We start from the raw sequence: 19,570 nt of genomic DNA on the forward strand, positions 1-19,570 counted from the left end.
TCCTGTTTAAATGGAAGCTACTTGATACACTACAGCAGTAGTTCTCAAACTGTGCGTCGCGACGCCCTGGTGCGTCGTTTCAATTTTCCAAGGGCGTCGCAAAAGAGTTTCGTTTCGTAGCTGAATTCAGTTTATCTTATAAAGATGAGGTTAATCCTTTGATTAGCAGTTTCAGTTGTCATCAAAGTTGTTAACTTCATTAAAACACGCCCACTGAAGTCAAGAGTTTTCAAAAAACTTTGTGGAGAAATGAATGCAGCGCATCGGAGTTTGCTCTTTTAATTTTCATCCAAGTGGCTTTCGCTTAGAAAATTCTTTGAACGCTTCTACGAATTGGTGGATGGACTTCAGGCTTTTTTGCAGCAAGAAAATAATCCATTTGCAGATTGTTTAGCTCAGAACAATTTCTTATTGAAATTGGCTTACTTTACTTGTGTGATATCTTCGGCAAACTGAACATTTCTATGCAAGGGCCGAATAAAAATGACATTTCAGATAAACTTGCAGCATTCGTTAAAAAGCTGCTATTGTGGAAGGAAGATATAGCAAACCTGTCTGGAAGCTCTCGATACTTCACTTTCTTGTCCAATTTGCTTGAAAAGAAAAGTATGACGCTGCCTTCAAATTTGTGAAGCATATAGCCTATTTGGGCAACATTTGTCCAAGCTCGAGTCGAAATTTGCAAAATACTTCCCGAAAAATTTAACAAACTACGAATGGATTCGTGATCCTTTCGTCCAACCTACTCCACTGTCTTTTACTGCACAAGAAAAAGAAGCCTACATTGACCTTTCTTGTGACAATTTCCTGAAAAGGATGTTTAATTCAGGAAATCCGGCAAATTTCTGGATTTCAATGAATGGCGATTATCCAGCTTTGGTGAAGAAAGCACTACGAATTATTATCCCATATGTCACGTCATATTTATGTAAAGCAGGATTTTCTGCCTTGGCGGTAATAAAAAGCAAATTTCGATCACCAATAAACACTGAAAGAAAAATGCGGGTGGCAATTTCAAAAATTCTCCCAAGATTTAATGAACTTTGTAAAAACAAACAAGCCCACACGCCACATTAAATAATATGCATTGCTTTTTGTTGTTGTATCAACAAACAAAACTTTAATAATAAGTTTCCTCGTTAACTTTTATTTGCTGGTGCGTCGCAAGTCCAGAAAACTTTTTCAGAGGCGTCGCAACAAAAAAAAGTTTGAGAACCACTGCACTACAGTATTAACATTTTCTAGATGCGTGCTAGAATGCGCTGGAAATTATATTCTCGCAACAATTGTTCGTGCTATGCAATGATGTCAGGGTTATAAATGTTTCTTTAATTTTTAATTTCTAACCCTAACCTTTAATAAGGATTCAACTTATTTCGTCCCTCAGGGGTAGGGGCCAGGTTGGGGAGTTGAGGTACCTGTGGTAGCAGAGTATGGATTGAAAACTCTGTAGGAAGCGTCAGCAAAATTAGAAAGTTTAAATGTACCAGGGAGACAGACTTAACTTTCCCCAATGCAAAAAGGTATCAATTAAAGAATCAACAGGTTTTGACATGAAGGGATAAAATGGAAATCTTTTTAAGCTTATGCTATATAATATTGTTAATGTGTTCTATTGTTTTAAAGGCACTAGCAAGGCTTCTGTAACTTTTTATATATGGTAGCCTATTTGTAATTTATCAATTATATTTACAAATTGAAAAAGATAGCCTATTGGGTGAAACATGTCTGCACCAAATCCAGGTATGATTTTTTAAAATTTTTGTTTGGTGCTATTTTAAATGAACTGTAGACAGTACTTTTGAGTTACTACTGCGTTGAACTAAACTTACAACAGTTAATGTGTACTTCTTTACGTAACGTTATTTTTGAGTTTATGCAATGCACCATACAATAATAACTTCCAGTATTGTGCATGTAGTTGTGTGCATTATGCAGTATTATTATGATCAATGATCATCATTCAAATTCAGTTTATCCTTACTATACACCCTCAAGAAACATTAAATGGAGATGGCTGATTCTTTCTTTTCTTTGACTGTTTTTACCCCTTTTCTCCATCTTGTTCTGCTCGTCGCATCTTCCATCTCCACTCTGACATTGTCTGCCTCATTTTCCGCCTGCTCTTTTTATGTTTATTTGTCTTCAAAGTCAAGGCTTTCTGAAAAGATGTTCTTCCTCCCTCCTTAGCATATGCCAGAACCAACTTACCCCATTTTGTGGTATTGTATTAATGGCGTGCATTTGAAAGTTGAAAAGCGCTATTCCTTATCCCTTGAACTACATGCTGATATTACAGCCTATCAACCTCAACAAGGGGGTTACCCACCACCGCAACAAGGGGGCTACCCACCACCTCAAGGGGGTTATCCCCCACCTCAACAAGGTGCTTATCCACCACCTCAGCAAGGTGCTTATCCTCCACCCCAGGGTGGGTATGGTGCCCCGCCATCTGGACCAGGGGGTTATGCTCCTCAGCAGCAACCTCAACAATGGATGGCAGCTCCGACTGGCATTCCAGGCTGTCCAAGGGGTTTGGAATATTTGACTCAGGTTTGAATATTTTTTTGTGCTTAATGATCAATTCTTTATATTTCCCAAAGGTTTAGATGTTTTTTTTATTGTTTTCTGATATCTTGTGGTCATAGGCGCCGGGTTTTGAAAATTGCCGGGCGGGCAAACTTTCTAGCCGACTGATTGCTTACATTCAAAATGCTGATGTTTGTTTGCGTCTATCTGCCATTGTATATCGCCAAGCTTTATAATGTAGGCTCAGGTCTCGAAATTCACGGCAGACATCGGACATGTCCGCCGTCACAGCATGTGATGTCCGCGGGAAGTACTATCTAGATCGGTCATATTTGTCCGCCGAGAAATAACACAGGAACTAGCGATACAAATCGTCATTGCATAGCACGAAAAATTGTTGCGATAATATAGTTTCCAGCGCATTCTAGCGCGCATCTAGAAAATGTGAATACTGTATCCCTTAGCTTCTATTCAAGGAGGAAAACTTTCGATTTTTACATTGCTTCAACGATTGATGACATTGAATCAGCGTAACAAAGGTGAATTCTTCGCTAAGAATCGATAGGAGTACAGGTGCTTCTACACTAATCACGCAAAATTTAGTTCAAGTTTTACATCACAATGTCTGGCTTGGCAAGGTTGGTTACTAAATTAGGTTATACGAGTAGGCTATTACATCAAGATGCAACAAAATTTGTTAAGTTTGGGTATTACAGTAAGAAAGAAAAGACCCAAGGAAAATTCACTTTTGTTCACATGACACGCAAAAATAAACTTAAAGAAAAAAGCCTGTGCAACTTTGCACAGCAGAAAATAGTAGCGTTGGTGTAGAAATTTTCCGACTCCTGCCCAGAGCATTGTGACGCAATAAGCCACACGACCTCGATCGGTGGAAGTTAATCAGTTATGTGACGTATTGACCAGCTACCACGTGCTTTGACTCTTCAAGCGCAAGTCGTTGGTCTGATGAAAGCCTTTCAGAGTGACTTCACTGAATTTAAAAAAAGCCTTCTAAAACCGTAGTTATAGTTCTAAAATGGCGAAGAATTATTATCAAGATAAAGTGATTAAGCATGACGATCGACGGCTAAAACTGGTGTGTCCGCCGTGAGACTTAATTTGTCCGCCGAGATAGCTGCTCCGACCGGACACGTTTGTCCGCCGTCAACAAAAACGAATTTCGAGGCGTGTAGGCTACTTCGAATTATATGCTGGTCACTTTGAACTTTAGCTCTTAATACGCGCAGATACTAAACTGAGCAAACAGCAAACCGCACCTCGTTATTGACACTCCCAAGAAAAAACAAAGCAAAAGAAATCAAGAAAAAGGTTTTTCAATCATTGTTACTATGCTTCAACGGCACCATGCTGGCGTTTATCAGCTGCCATACTTCTGTTTCTATTGTTATCTTAGGAGCAGCGCTCTTGTTGCAACAAGTAGATCTTTAATTGAGATCGATCCGCAATGAAGGTCAAACTAACGCAAATCTGAACTTAGAAACATTTGATTTAGGATTTTTTTTAAATAATTTGCGGGGAGGCAGCCACCCCGAGCTAAATTCACGGGGGGCGCCGCCCCCCTGGAGTCGGCGCCTATGCTTGTGGTCACATGTTATGCAATTAAACTTGATCACTGAATTACAATTTAATCATTCGATATTTTGTTAACTCGTCAATCGTCATGATGGTTTCTATAATACAAAATGATGTACCCCTTCATTTTTGTTGATGAATAAAAGAAAAATTATATTACAGATAGATCAACTACTTGTACACCAAAAAGTGGAGCTTTTGGAAGGTAAATACGATATGGAACAGTATACGGTACCGTTATAAATAGTATATATACCGTATGGTATTTTCTAACTACCGGTACTGAAACTTTTAATTGTGTAATGAACTGATCTTCTACTGTGTTGCATTTTTAGTTTGTGTATGATTAAATTCTTTTAATTCTTTGTGATCAATGATCATATTACAAAATGTGTTTTAATTGGTTTTCTTCCTTTTTTTCATATGATGATAACACGTTAATGGCACAGCATTTATGTTTCAGCTTTTACTGGTTTTGAAACAAACAACAAATATGAAGTGAAGAATTCTCTTGGTCAAAAAGTCTACTTTGCTGCTGAAGATACGGATTGTTGTACGAGGTGGGCATGACTCTGAATTCTATTCAAGATAAATAGTCTGTTTCAAATCGTCGTACCAAGTCACGATTTGCTTTTTAAGGCTACATAGTTGTCGAAATTCACTGTCGAATAAGCCTTGGTGATTAATTGCCGTTATTTTCAAATACAGTATTATAAAAAAAATGCTTTAAATATGGAGTAGTTAATCAACCACCCAGTCAGAAAATTAATTATTTTTGACTTTGATGTTGAATTCATATTAAAAAGGCCTGTGCTGGATGGTCATTCGCTGTCATGCAATGTTTCAACGCAGGCAGTGCTGTGGGCCTTGTAGGAATTTTGATATGAAAATCCTGGACAACACACAGCAAGAGGTCATTCATCTTGAACGTCCACTGCGCTGTGCGTCCTGTTGGTGCCCATGCTTCCTGCAAGAGGTTTGTAATTTTGGTACTACGACTGTTTATCGAACGACTATTGATCGAACGACAGTTAATCGAAACGACAGTTTATCGAACGACAGTTAATCGAACGACAGTTAATCGAAACGACTGTTCATCGAGCGAAAATTAATCGAACGACTAACCCTAACCCTAGATAAATTTTGTTTCGAGAGATTCGTTGTCCGATAAACTGTCGTTTCGATAAACAGTTGGTTCGATTAACTGTCGTTTCGATAAATTGTCGTTAGATAAACTGTCGTTTCGATAAACTGTCGTTCGATAAATTGTCTTTTGATAAATTGTCGCGTCACGGTAATTTTAGTATTTTCATCTTTGACGCTAAATTGTGATACGAGAGTTTACTGTTAATCTGTTAAACGCCTGGTTAATCTGATCAAAAAAATCAAGAGCCCAAAAGTGTAGATACTGAAACTATTCTGTCTTCATCTTCAGTGCTATTTAAAATGAAGAAGATTTAATTTTCGAAAGGTTTGCTGAATAGGAGTTTGTAGCCTATATCGTTCATTGTCGTCGTAAAATGAGAAGCCGAGCACGGCGAGCAGTCATCTTCAAAACTGTAGTGTATACGTGAGCATATATATATGAGAGTTTATGCTTGTGACAGACACAAGCAAATTATTTGAGAGTTGTCACAGCTCTGTTACATGACAAAGTCAACACAATAGCCCTGTTGTGTTAAAAACTGATTAAGGTCATCAAACGGCTATTTGGTTTTATTAACCTAACAGATGACCATATCCTCGCCGCCAGGCACTGTGATTGGCTACTTGGAACAGACGTGGGATATATGTTTACCAAAGTTCGACATTTTAAACGAGAACAAAGACGTTGTGCTGAAGATCGAGGGTCCATGTTTTACTTGCAATGTTTGTGGAGACGTAGAGTTTAAGGTACGACACAGGTGACGTCACACTTGCTTTTTCATTCGGTACAATGTTGTTTCTTGGTTACGAAATGTTTTAAAAACAACATACTTCGGTTGCATTGCGGCAACATTCTCCAAAGCGCACGGGGTGTATTTTATCACCCTTTATTGTCTGCATTGTTCAATGTGCCATGACAACTTGGAAATTTTTGTAGCCATTATGAAGGGCCGCGACATCTTTTAAAACTATTCAACGACTGCGGACGTTGAATTAAAGTAAAAAAACGACCATTTTGCTACCTGGGTACTTCGGGCCATAACTTCCTTCGCACTACATGTGACCGGATGCGTACTTTTAGTCACCACGTGACTTAACGGCATTCTTTCACGTATTTGCTTAGCTGTTTCTTGTCTGATTGTGTAAACTAGTTTACATTTGACTTGGGTCATATTGCTTACGATGTGAGTGGGGAAGTAAGCCTGTGATGAACCAAAAAATCAACATTTTCAACAAAAATTTATTTCCGGAAGTACTAAAAGTTAGGCTATGACACCAATGTGAGATAACATACCACGACTTGGGGGAAGTGGCGTGGCAGAATCGTCATGCAGTATGACGCTGTATTGGTTGACGGCAAACGTCATGCAAGCCAGTTGAAGACAATGATACTTGCTACCAAAAATGAACATTAAATCTACGTTTGCAAGCAGGGAGAACACTGCATCGATAGTTTTCCTGTAAAAAGTGACCAAGCATTAACAATTCTTGAAATTTCAGATATTATTTCAGCTTCTTTCACCTGACCTGAAATTACCTATATGTACTGCTTTAAACCGCATGAGCTTTTGGTCTTTTTCGCTTTAGTTGCAAAACCGTATCATTGTGCGTCGCCTTTTGAAATTTAAAGCAGCAAACAGTTTGCAAATCTGCATCATACATGAAGCGATCACAAGACGTAGTTGTGACCACGCATAATATAATGATGACTATGCTAGTTTCTATCTGTGTAGGTTTTGTCGAAGGATGGAGCCGAAGTAGGGAAGATATCAAAGCAGTGGTCGGGCTTGGTAAAAGAAGCATTTACTGATGCTGATAACTTCGGAATACAATTTCCAATGGACCTTGATGTCAAAGTTAAAGCTTGCCTGCTGGGAGCTGTCTTCTTGATCGTAAGTTTATTATTTTTAAAACAACTTTACGTTCATAGAAGCTCTTCGGATACCTTGCCAACTAGTTTGTCATGAAAATTCAGAACCTATTTCGCTAATACTTCTGTTTACAAGCACACAGGTTTGGGCAAAGCACGTTAATTTTGCCATTGAGTTCATTTTTCCTTGTACCTTGTTTACGAAAAGTGATTCAGCTTTAACTTGCTCCCAAGCACCGAATTTTGACGTTTTAACAACGTTTCAACGTCCAGTCACGTTAAAATGTTATGCTGGACTAAGTTTCGACCTTTTCCGCGTATCAGAATGAAAGCAACTATGACTATTGACTACGGTTGGTATTTGTTGTCCTTCAGTGTCACGGTTGAGTGGAAGAGAAGGTTAAATATCACGAATAAAGTCGGGTTTGGTTTTCGCCACCCAATTCTTCCCATTGTTCGACCGTTTAAATGATGGTGCTTTTTTACCTGCTATGACTACCTAATGCAGTTAAAAGTTCGACATTTGTTCTGTCATAAATTATTCAGTATTGTTAGAAGAAGAATACCTGTTGCGTGGGCCATGGAAGCTTTTGGTGGCTTGTTCACCTTGTTTTTAATTTTAGAGAATTCAGTTGTGTTTTTAAGTTCTTTTTTTCATAAAAAATATTACAAACCGACAGAAGCAAGATTTGAAAACTTTGAAAAGTGGTACACGACCAAAAACGTGAATTGCTCACATTTTCTTGAGCTTTAAATTACTGTGCTTCGGCCTTGTCATTATTTTAGTGCCTGAATCTGTCACTTCTTTTAAGTAGGTTTCCATGGATCACACATTCACACTGTTGAAAAATATAATATACTTGTGGATTTGAATGAGAAAAATGTCGAAACTTACAATTCGAAATCCATGTTATATGAATATTTTCTTGCGTTTATTTTGCATTGCAATATCTACTTCTTTAGTGTCAATCTGTGACATAATATGGTATTTATATCATAGTTGTTCTTTTTTCACCCACGAGTAGTCGAGTACTGTAGTAAAGAAACTACGAAAACAGTGGAATGTATTCACTGATTTTCAAGACGTCTTTGTGTTGTCTTTAATTCCGAAAAATTTAACGTCATTCCAAAACAAATCACAACCTTTGTTGCCTTGGGCCATGACCAGTGTGTGCCACAACGTCACAAGTTGCTAGAAGCGACTGCTACCTGACTAAATTTACAATATGTCACTCCTAGGCCTCTAAGCTCCTTTATTTTTTCGGCGATCAAGCATGGCCTACCGGAGCTTCTTCCCGGCGACCAAATTATGGCACCCGGCAGCCAAAATAAAAAATCTGTTAAAATTCTTGTTTTTAAAAATTTGTTAATTAATCTCGTGTTTTGCGTTCACTCAGGTAAGAACAAGGTCCTAGAATACAGTTGCAGTTGTAAAATGCATTGCTTCTCTCCTTCTCCAGTAGGTGTAGGGTCAGTTCTCAAGATTTTTATCAGTCGGTACTCAGACTTATTGCGAAACCTTTATCAGCAAAATTTCCAGTCAGTGTGTGAGAAGCGTTGACTTTACTTTGTTTGTGAAAAATGGTTGCGAATGCAAGTGAAGAGAAAAAAGTTTCACCCACAACCTCGAGTGGAAAACAATGCAAGTACGTACGGAGTGGAGAAATGTTGGCTTGCGGAAGCCTGCAACCAAACATGGCCTACCCGCACGGTAGTTTTGGAGTCCATTTAACGACCTCTCGGCTGCCATGGCCACCGAGAGCTTAAAGGCCTGCATTTCGCCTCCGACAAAGCCCACGGCATGATCACACTTTCTCTTAAATGTTGAAATCTTTCACCTTTTCTTTTGTCAACTTTGTTATGTGCAAAATATTTGAGATTTTCGTGCGATAACGCCAAAAAAAAATTCTATGGTATGCGTAATTGCAAGAATGGACTGGGGCCAGTGACGTAGCTACCCATTGGATATTGTGGACATATCCAAGGCGGCAAAATGTAGGTTCTATAAACAAACAACCCCTTTCTTTGTGGCCATCGTGAATACTTCACCCTACTGTAACTCAATCTAAGGAATCACGCGGCATCGCCAAATATGATCATGTGATCAAAGGATGTCTTCATGGTGCTCTACTTTTTCAAAACTGGCTTTTGTTAAGCAAGCCACGAGAGATGTTATTTGCCAAGGTTAAGGTTATGAAATTACACTTAAGACCGATCTTGTTTGGGGCTACATTGTTGATCTTGTATAATAAACGTGATTGTCTATAATGAAAACTACTTTTTCAAGATAGTAATTTTGGCTTTGCAACACTTCGATGACGAATTGAATTTGAATTGTTTACACAAATAAAACAACCCGGTACCACCAATCGTAAAGCTATCTATAGATTTATGAATTACAGTAAATGCAATAAGCTCGCCTATCTTAGACCTGTATTAGGAGTGTTTTTCTATAGTATTTTGTCTCCGGGTTAGCCTACATCTTAAATTGGTAGTTTTTCGTATGGTTGAAAACTTGTATCAGCCTTCTTTGTTTTAGTTGTGCAAAGGGAACGGCGATTGCTTTTACCAACATCTATTCATCTAACAACAGCATGATGTTGCCATGCTACTGACTGGTACCTTTGCTATGATCTGTATTGTGTTGACTGTTTGTTTTTGTCCGATTATGTTCAACAATCGAGTTCTATATTAATGGAACCTACAAGCATTTATAGGGTTTGAAGTCACATTGAATTTTTGTTGTGTTTTATTTCACGTCGTTTAACGGTAATCCGACGTAAAATGACTTGCTTTCACTCCATTCAATCCTTAGCTACAGCGCAAATACGCACAGCCCTTTCATTCAAACAAAAGGGATCTTTTGTGAGAAGTTAATTTACTTTTACAAGTACGCAAGTGGACACGTCTCTTGTTCAAGTGCTATTTTTGGACAAAACCTTACCTTGATTTAATCGTAGCCTCGGACCTAACTTCACAACCAACTTCCTTAGCGTTAGCTTCATTTCGATTTTATTTTAGCCAATCTAGATTCTCTTTCTTCCAAACCCCTGCGAAAATAGCCAGTCTTGTCCTTTATATGTTGGTTCAACGTCCGCGAACGTTTGAAAAAGAACCAACTTAATACTTAACATTAAATGAGATTCCCATTCTCGAGGGTGTACTGGATAATGGCAGTTATACGAAACTTTAACCTAGCAAAGTTAACGTTTGGTTTCCTCAGAAAATCTACTAATAAATTGAATATGGTGATCGACATACTGAATCAACAGAGATTTGCAATAGACTGAGTTTCGCTTTTAAACGACCTGTGTTACCCGACAGGTCTAAAACTACGTAGGCTAAAACAGATCGTTAATATGATATCTACATTGTGATTTGTGAAGTAAGCAACAGAGATTTGTTTGTCATTCATGTTTAGCTTCTTAGTCGTGGCCACAATTTCAGAAGATGGTTGGTGGGCGAGGTTGTTTACTATTTACTTTAAATCGAGCAGATTATCATTCCGTACAGTTTTTTTAATTGTTGTAAGCTTGATTCAAATTGTGTTTTCTTTATGCCATCGAGTGTCCAAGGTACTAATCCCCCGGTCCAGCCACAGCTCAGACCATCGGACGTGCGGATTGTCAGCAATTTCTGTATAAGCGCACGCGTGAGCCACAGGCCCACAGCGGTAGAGTAGACTGCTTGTTTTCATCATTTATGGATTCTGTTATCGCATTATGTGAACTTCTCAGTATAGGTTTTGCATTGACAGAAATGTGCTTCGCTAAGGTTTGGATGCATTACCATTTGATCTTTCCACAGCTGAGTGATTCGATCAATGAAACAGCTTGTTCCGCGCACTAGTTTTTTTATGCCCCCGCCGCCAGCTGGAATTACCAGTGATTATACCCTGATCTACCGATGGATTTCGCACAAAGTTATTGTCCATAAACTAATTAGACGATTAACGTAATCGGCCACTTAAAAGATTCGCTGTTGGTACATCCAACCCCAACTATATCACTGCCAGCAAAACCGCCCTTTTCACATCGTCTACCTACGTTGAATTGATGTGATGACGGGTTTTTGCTAGCTGGGATCTTTTTAGTAGTTTCAAATCGATTTATTGAACTGATTTTTAATTTTGATCCCAGGACTTCATGTTCTTCGAAGAAACGAACAACCAGAACAATCAGAGGACGGGAGTGTGGCAGTAGGGATGGAAAATTGACAGTCAATTCATTGTTTTTGTTATTTTTTCAAGTGATAAAATCTGACATGTATAAGTTGTACTGGTCTGATTCTACTGTATCCATAATATTACAGAGATGTTTGTTTTATTTTTAGTCCATATACTAGAACTGACATATCCAGCTAGTTTCATGAGTTACTTACTGCCACGCGCTTGTCAAAGACAGCTTTGTTGTAAGAAGTTTTAAAGATCAAGGCGTCATCACGGGTGTTCTTTGTGTCGGTGGCAGTTAGAAACAAGCTTGTTATGACGTCAGTAAATCGCAGTTATGCAGGAGAAACCAAAACAAATCACGACGTTTTAGCCTCATTCCAAGATGGTCACTCACGCCACGTTATTTACTTTTTTGTTTCTTGTGCTTTCACGTTAAATTGCATCGTCTATTTCTGGACAACGGATAAGAGTGTTGAACAGCGCCATGCATTCCTCTGCTTCGTCATTGATCTTACTTTTGCGAACGTGTAATTGATGGCGTACAGTTGGTGATTTCATGAAGTTATACAATAATTCCCGTTGGAAAAATTGCGAAACTTTTTCTGCACTATTTTTTGTAAGCATCGATTTTCTCATTTTATCACACATTGCGCGTAAGTTCGAATCGTTTTAGCGATGACGTGATTTGATTGGAAGTCTGTTGTCACAGTTGGCACTTGCCTTCACTGCATAATTTCTGAATTAAAGTTACTGATGATTACGTTTCAATAGTGTTGCAGATATCGTCTTGTATATGTACTGTAGAATTGTATTTTCTTAAAAACAGACTCTAATTGCTTTGTACGTAGAACATATATAATACGTATAGCCATCACCGCCTCATCCAAAGGTTTGTTTTCTGACCTTAACATAACCCATTTTATGTTGGAGTTTAATTAACACAAAAAGGGTTATGTTTTGTACATGTTTTAAGTTTACTACCATTGCAGTATGAGCAGTGAGCACATTCAGTACAACAAAAAAGCAGATGGTGTTTTGCGTGCATTGTACCGCAGCGGAGTTATGTCAGAGTTAGCATGAAACAGTGATCCACGAGATGCTTTTGAACCAGTAGTGATTGTGGAAGCGGCTGGAAACTGGAAGAAAACACTGTTTTTTTTTAAATCTTAATATGACATAATTCGTTATTGCATCTATTCCGGATTCCTTGTTTAGAGACTATTTCTCGTTGTTGGTGCAAGCTACCGATTTCTAAGATGCACTTACTGACAATTTCCCCTTCCTTGGGGTGACCTACCGTAATGTTTCAGATGTCTTGTTTGGGGGGCACGAACCGCTTAATAATCCTGTCCCAAATGATCTCGACAGCCTTGAAATCTACAGAAATGCTCGGCTGAAGCAAAATTCGTTTTCCTTCGAGCCATGACGTCACAAGAAAGGAAATGTAGGCTACCCAAATTTATCACCTTTGCGCTTTCCGATCGGCTCAATTAGGAGGCTTTTTATAAACACACTACCGGTAGTGATCAAGGCTATGAAGAGTAGGTTCATCTTTGTGAAATTCCGAGCATTAGTAAGTTTCACTCTTTACCCCCAATCCCCCATGTGATGGCTATATACCGGAATACCGCTCATGGTCATGTTGGTCACTCCCATGACGATTGCCTACGTGACTGTATCGTTCTTTATGCAAAACATATCACGGTGATTGCTTAAGGATAAATTTGTATTATCAATGCTCATACCAACGCATTTTTGCGACCGATGCACTGGTACACAAAAAACACATTCGTCTATAACCATTTACTAGAATCAGCTACCGGCGCTAATTTACAACCAATAGTTTTCGAAATGGAATTGCATCTTTACGTACAGATTTGCTGTTCCATTGCTTTATTGAAAGGATAGTCGTGGATTACGCAGTGCGATACCACGAAAGGAAAAAATTAATTAAAACAATGTTTTATTATGATAATTTAACAGCAGAAAAGGTGTTCAAGTTTTTTATATACAATCATTACAATACGAAACAAATATTTAGACAAGAGAACTAAATGTTTTTTTTTTTTTTTTTTTCTTGTTGACACAAGAATAAAATCCATGCATTTGGCAACCAGGCTTGAGTTGTTACAAATGGTGCTAAACAGCACAAAATACAACCAATGCAGCAGTAGCGGATCAAGAAAAATTAGGGGACACTCAAATTGTACCGTAGTAAAAAAAGCTAATGTAGGCCTACGTAGTATGAACAGGAAGTTTGTACCCCGAACTTTTGACACTACAAACGACCTTTTTCAGCTCATTGTTGTGTTTGTTCAAAACATAGCTACTGGACCAAATTTACAAAATTAAAAACTAGATTCTGTTAGTCGATGTGTTTAGTTTGATATTGAAGTTGGTTTCAAGTCAATTTATGCATGATATGGTCAATTGGTCATGTGCATGATCAGAGAGAGATTTCAATAATCGTTTAATCCAATGGTTTTTAACCTTTTTTTCCTGCGCCCCTTTTCAGACATTTCTATAGACTATAACAGGGATCACCAAACCTTTTTCTCCGAGGGCCGAATTGCTGCGAGATTAACAGCTGCGGGCCGGATGCAAATAGCGAAAAGATATACAACTATTTAGAATCTCCATTGACTTGAGCACAATAAATAACAAAGTCAGCGGTGGAATAGCAAAGTTGGGTTGAAAATCAAAAGGTTGCTGTACAAGTTATCCCCTGCTGTTACACTACAGGGCATCGTGCTCTTGAAAAAACTTATCTTTCCAAATTTGGCCTAGGCTTTCCCCATTTGTGGTGGCCTAATGATAAACAGCAACGTCAGTCCTTTACAAAAAGTTTGATAACTTTTTTCCTTAACAGTTGTAGTGCAGCTGTTATTTCCGCAACACGTGGCGGGCCGGATGAAATCAGTTCGCGGGCCGTAGTTTGGTGACCCCTGGACTATAATATGAGACCACGTTTTAAAAATGAATTAAGCATCAGACAATGCGCATTATGATATAACTAGTTAACTACAGCTACAGTATATAAATATCAGATGGTTATAGGCAAATTGTTCGTAAAACAATTCTTCGTAAACAGTTGTTCGTAAAACAATTGTTCGTAAACAGTTGTTGGTGAAATGAAATCCGTAAAATAATTCTTCGTAAAGCATGTCTTCGTATACATCAAATCTCAATTGCATGCACGAAGAAATGCTTTGGGAAGAATTGTTTTACAAAGAATTAATTTTACGAAGAATTGTTTTACGAAGAAAACGTCGGACACTATATCAGGTAAAGGTGAGTTAAACATTCCATAAAAAGAATGCTTCTTGTAGAGATTCTACACTCTAGAGCTATACAGAGCACGAATATACGTGGGTCTTGATCCAGCAGAACTACTTAAGCAAATTTGCAATAAGAAAAATATTACACCTTCAGAATATAGCGCCTCCTGAGTATTGCCGCCCCTATAAAAGTCATCAGCGGCTCAGCGCCCAGGTAAAGAACCAATGGTTTAGTCCAGTGGTTACCAACCGGGGTGTCATTTATAATAGCCTACTCTGCTTGTCGTAAACTTAGGGATACGCGCACTTTTTCTCATATTATTTTTATTTATCTGTCTTCTCTCCGAAACAAAAAAATAATTCCATTGGGGATGTGAATTGTGAAACCATGAACGAATTTCACACCGACTTCGAAATAAACTATATCGATTTCTGAAGATGTTATTATTAATTGGCTTTCCTGAAGGCACAACAAACGAACTTGTCTACTTTTCTCCACACTGTGAGAGCTGAAAGTCAAGCAAAGAACCATGAATACAATTTTTTAAATCTTTGGAATGAAACAATTTAGGCTTGTTTCAACAAACTGCTGCATTCGAGGTGAAAGATCGTTGGTCTACCACAAAAGGGTGCAGTAAGCCTAAAAAGGTTGGGGACCACCGGTTTGGTCTTCATATATTTTTCGCGCAGTTTTGCATATGGTATTGTAGTCTTATATAGGCCTAGTGGTGCACTGTCTCGGTAAAATCTCGAACTAGTCCAACGATGTATTTCCCCATCCCACATTTCTCTGTACAATACAAGGCAGATTTTACCTTATTATAACTCTATTAACACCGGAATAATTTAATTGCCTAGCAGTTTGAGTGTTGAGCGATGTGTTTACGACGGAGTAAAGTTCATTTTCTCAGTTTTTGTGGGACACATAACAAAGTCTGTTATATATACTCCCTGCTGAAAACACCTACGGTACATCTATGTGTCACCTTTCCCGCCACTTATCCTGGGTGAATGAAATATGATTGAACGAAGCGAGCAAATTTATATCGCAAAAACGAAAATAAATTGTACCGTTGTTTTTTTGTGGGAAGGAGGGGCAGGTGACCAAATGCTCCCACCTTGGATCCGCTGCTGTGAGGCACTGAGGCAGTGGTTTCAGCCTTTATCTGATAGCTTACGACGTGACAGCTTTTTACTCTCGACATTTGACAGACTGTGGTGACACTGGAAATGCGCAATACTAAAAAAGTAAAATCAAATATGTAAAGTATATTCGAGTATGAGGTTTGCAATCGCATTTTTTACTACACAGAATCATTGTTCTCGAAGCCTTGCTCAGCCGAATATTGATACCAGTGAATGTTTGTTGTCAGTTTGGATCTCAACTTACCAATGAGCTCTGCAGGGTGATTCAATACGGCAGAGACGACCCGTGTAATCTCAGACAATAATTGAAATGATGGAATTCACATAAGCGGGAATTTTTACATCCAGTCTGTACACAAGGGCATAATGATATTGGACAAACAGAAGTCTCACATCCGAATCGGCTGCCACCTCAAAAGCAGTCTTGAACCAGTGGACTAAAGAAACACATAAATCTCACATGAAGTAACGCTTTACCCAGATCGTGTTACAGAGATTAGATTTTCACAATTTGCGCGACAGTTTTCTTTTCTGAAGACCTGTGAATAGCAACACGGGCATATGTGCCTCCGCCAAGTCCTTTTGCTAAACGGCCGGGATTGACACAAAGCCGCCCGTTGAGACATTTTACAAAACATCTCAGATCTGAAGGGACCAAAAGAATATCTAGATCTGCCGGAAGTCTGCATCCAAACTCTGCTGCACCAACATCAAGAGATACCGACTCATGAGATGGGTACAAAGGATAATAACTGCAAACAAAACAACGGTTTAGTAGATAATAGTCTTGATAAGTAGGCTATTGTATTGTTTCTCGGTAGTCGAGTGTAGCAACAATTAACAGCGATAAATGTTTCGCCCATGAAGCTCAGTCTCGCACCAGTAATTCATACCACAGAGCTCGCAACCGTTGCTTTTTCCAGTTAATTGATATCTGTTCAACTTTCATGTGAGTGCTGAAGGCAGGTAGATCGCTCTTTCTACACATTACATAAGCAATCGTATTGTTGAGCAAGTCATAGAAAGATGATCAAATATAATTTAATGTAAGTGGGTGTTCTAACACCAGAAGACGCGGTGTCACAATCGTCATGTTATATGGATTGGCGGCATTGAGTAGAGATAAAAAAATCGTATGAACACTAACAAGCTAAACCGAAAAATAAAGCAGTCATTGTTTGATATTGCAGTCGAAATGCAAAATCACATTCACCTCTTCTGTGCGAACAAATGTTCGGTCAACCTTGCCAAGCGATCTGAAGACGTTGATGGCAAACATTTTGATATCTCTTCTGCACCAAGATGAAACAAAATATCCGCAGCAGTAGCACCGATTCTAATACCTTCAATATCAAAACTGCTCGGATTGCTTATGAAGAAAGACTTCTGCAAAGACAAGTCAAAGAACTTTATTAAACAAATATAGAAACTCCACTTTTCACAAATATCCTTTCTATTCTCAAGAACAAAATACTCTTAAAGGGCAAAAATATGTAAAGTTGATGTGTGCTTTCAAACTGATGCTAATTGCCTATAATGTAACATTGCAAAATCATCAAAACTAAATCTTTACCTCGGACTTTCTTTGTAAATATGGAGGTTGGGGAAAGATGGGATGATGGAACACGTCACGCAAGGAAGGCACAAAAACAAGCTGAGTAAAACTTTCCAATGCATTTCTTGCATAAGTTATCCAGTTGTCTGCAAACTCTGTGAACGATGGGGTTACCATTCCTTTTTCAACTTCCTCGTGATTCGCATCCAATAATGGGCCAATCAAAATTGCAACATCAGGAGAACTTTTTTTCACGGCAATAATGAAGTCTTCTAAAGGTTCATAGCTGAGTAAATCCGATGTAGTCAGTGGACCAGCAGCAATCATAATGTGCAATGTTTCACCTTCGCCTTCAAAATCCTCTAAATTTCCAATGGTGATATTCCCGTTTGATATGGCTGGTTTGTAAATGTGAGATACAATGAACTTTTTTCCTGTGGGATTTACCCCTCTCATTGCAACATTTTGCCCAGGAAACAGGGAATATTCTGGAAGCTGGTCCAATTCAACAGCAACACTTCTTCCAAAAGAATGAACTCTGTCACCTTCTATGACTACGCTGTGCGGAGTCAATCGGCTGTGAGTTTCATTCTTAATTTGCCCAACAATATTGACCTCACCCTGACTTGGAGCACAGCAAGGCGCATAAGATTCAATCAAACTTGCATATTGCTGTTGTATTTCATCAGAGAATGTTTCAATTCCATCATTTAAAATATCAGACACATTCATAACTTTTTGAAACATGTATTTATATGTTTCTTTAATGCTGTGAGAATTACATTTTACAATCTTTGATGAACCTCTGTGGTTGTGCCAAAATGTATCTGAGCTCTTGCAATCACCCAGTTCAGCAACAATTTCACCCGAGTTTGAACGACCAGCATACTTTAGAGATTTTGATGCAGAAATTGGTGAGAAAACAGAAGGACTGAATTCTGTTCTGTCTTTTCTATCAACTGGCTTCTTTGGTGTGTTAATTTGCATATTTCGTAATTTTCCTTTGTTGGTTAGACTGCAGTAACCTTCAATGATGTCCATAGATTCAACTGCATCTTGTGGCGCAGACAGGGACATATTATGGTTCCCTTCTAATGTAGATTGGAGAGACTTTTTGACCTGGGTTTTGGCTCTTGTACTAGAAAGCTCCCTTTCCAGATGCTCTAGTTCATCATATGTGAGTGGTTGTTGATGATTTCTACTCTGGTAAGCAAGCCATTCATTAACTAACTCATCAGCATCCAATGAAAAAACTGCAGCAATTTCTTCAAGCTTCACCATTACTCCTTCATCGTTGATCTCAATGTCAAATTCAAGAAACCCTTGAGATATTTCCTCCGAAGTTGCAGCCATCACTTTCAAGGTAAAGAAATATAAAATTCTATAAACATGTGGTAGCCTGGAAAAGCAGAATAGTTGTAACCACAAATCACAGTCATAACCAATAATAATTTATTGCACAATTGAGTTGACATGGTAAAATAGGGTGCAACCTAATTCATACCATGAACAATTGGTGCACGGTCGATTGGTCGACAGGACAATCGGTCGACAAGACAGTTGGTCGACAGGACGTTAGGTCGACGACGATTCATTTTAGGGTTAGAGTTAGGTTAGGGTTAAGGTTAGTTAATAGGGTGGAGTGAAAAATTTTTTTTCTCTCAAATCAAAAAAGAGGGGTTCTAAAAACTTGTCATTTGACCCAAAATCACCATTAAAATTGATTTTAGGGTGTGGCACTTTTAATTGGCCGTGCCACCCGACCCTAGGGGTTGCGACGAGGTTAAATTTCATGAAATCCGCATAACTTTACAACCGTACATGCTAGAAACTTGAAATTGGTCTTAAAAGATTCAGAAGCTACATGTTTCTATCTGCTCTAAATGCAATTTTAACCATAAATGCAACAGAAAATGATTTAAATGAAAAAAACTGATATTTTATCATTTTGCTTTCAACCATAATAAGTATGTACTGTGTGCATTGTGGAATCGTCCATTTTAGAATCTATTACATAGAGGAACAACATAATAGACTATATTTCAAAATCCATTCACAATCACAATCAATCCTGGAAGAGCACTATGTCATTGTTGGAGTACCAGGCGAGTATTATTTGACCCATGTCACACCTGAAGATGGGAAAGGAAGAACAACTGCAAATACCGTCAATGATGCCATAAAGTACACTGAACTGGGCGACAAACTTGTAGTTGTAGGAACTGATGGCACGGCAGCAATGACCGGATCGAACAATGGCTTAATCAGAGCATTGGAAAAGA

At 38.5% G+C, this 19,570-nt stretch overlaps 2 protein-coding genes across 2 annotated transcripts; one reads left to right on the forward strand and one right to left on the reverse strand.

The window, feature by feature from the left end:
- Window positions 1-1,623: 1,623 nt before the first annotated feature.
- LOC145777000 (phospholipid scramblase 2-like) lies at window positions 1,624-12,340 on the forward strand. The gene is made up of 8 exons (XM_082588265.1): window positions 1,624-1,743; window positions 2,300-2,553; window positions 4,285-4,327; window positions 4,586-4,682; window positions 4,975-5,098; window positions 5,854-6,015; window positions 7,002-7,160; window positions 11,278-12,340. The coding sequence occupies exons 1-8, from the start codon at window positions 1,725-1,727 to the stop codon at window positions 11,338-11,340; spliced, it is 921 nt and encodes a 306-aa protein (XP_082444391.1). The 5' UTR covers window positions 1,624-1,724; the 3' UTR covers window positions 11,341-12,340.
- A 3,243-nt stretch (window positions 12,341-15,583) lies between these two features.
- LOC145777279 (DNA polymerase alpha subunit B-like) lies at window positions 15,584-18,671 on the reverse strand. The gene is made up of 3 exons (XM_082588625.1): window positions 17,307-18,671; window positions 16,947-17,119; window positions 15,584-16,485 (listed from the first exon to the last, which is right to left on the reverse strand). Exons 1-3 carry the CDS (start codon window positions 18,639-18,641, stop codon window positions 16,230-16,232), a joined length of 1,764 nt encoding a protein of 587 aa, XP_082444751.1. The 5' UTR covers window positions 18,642-18,671; the 3' UTR covers window positions 15,584-16,229.
- Window positions 18,672-19,570: the final 899 nt, after the last annotated feature.

This window comes from Aplidium turbinatum, chromosome 9 (genome assembly GCF_918807975.1).
Source record: "Aplidium turbinatum chromosome 9, kaAplTurb1.1, whole genome shotgun sequence".
NCBI classification, from domain to species: domain Eukaryota; kingdom Metazoa; phylum Chordata; class Ascidiacea; order Aplousobranchia; family Polyclinidae; genus Aplidium; species Aplidium turbinatum.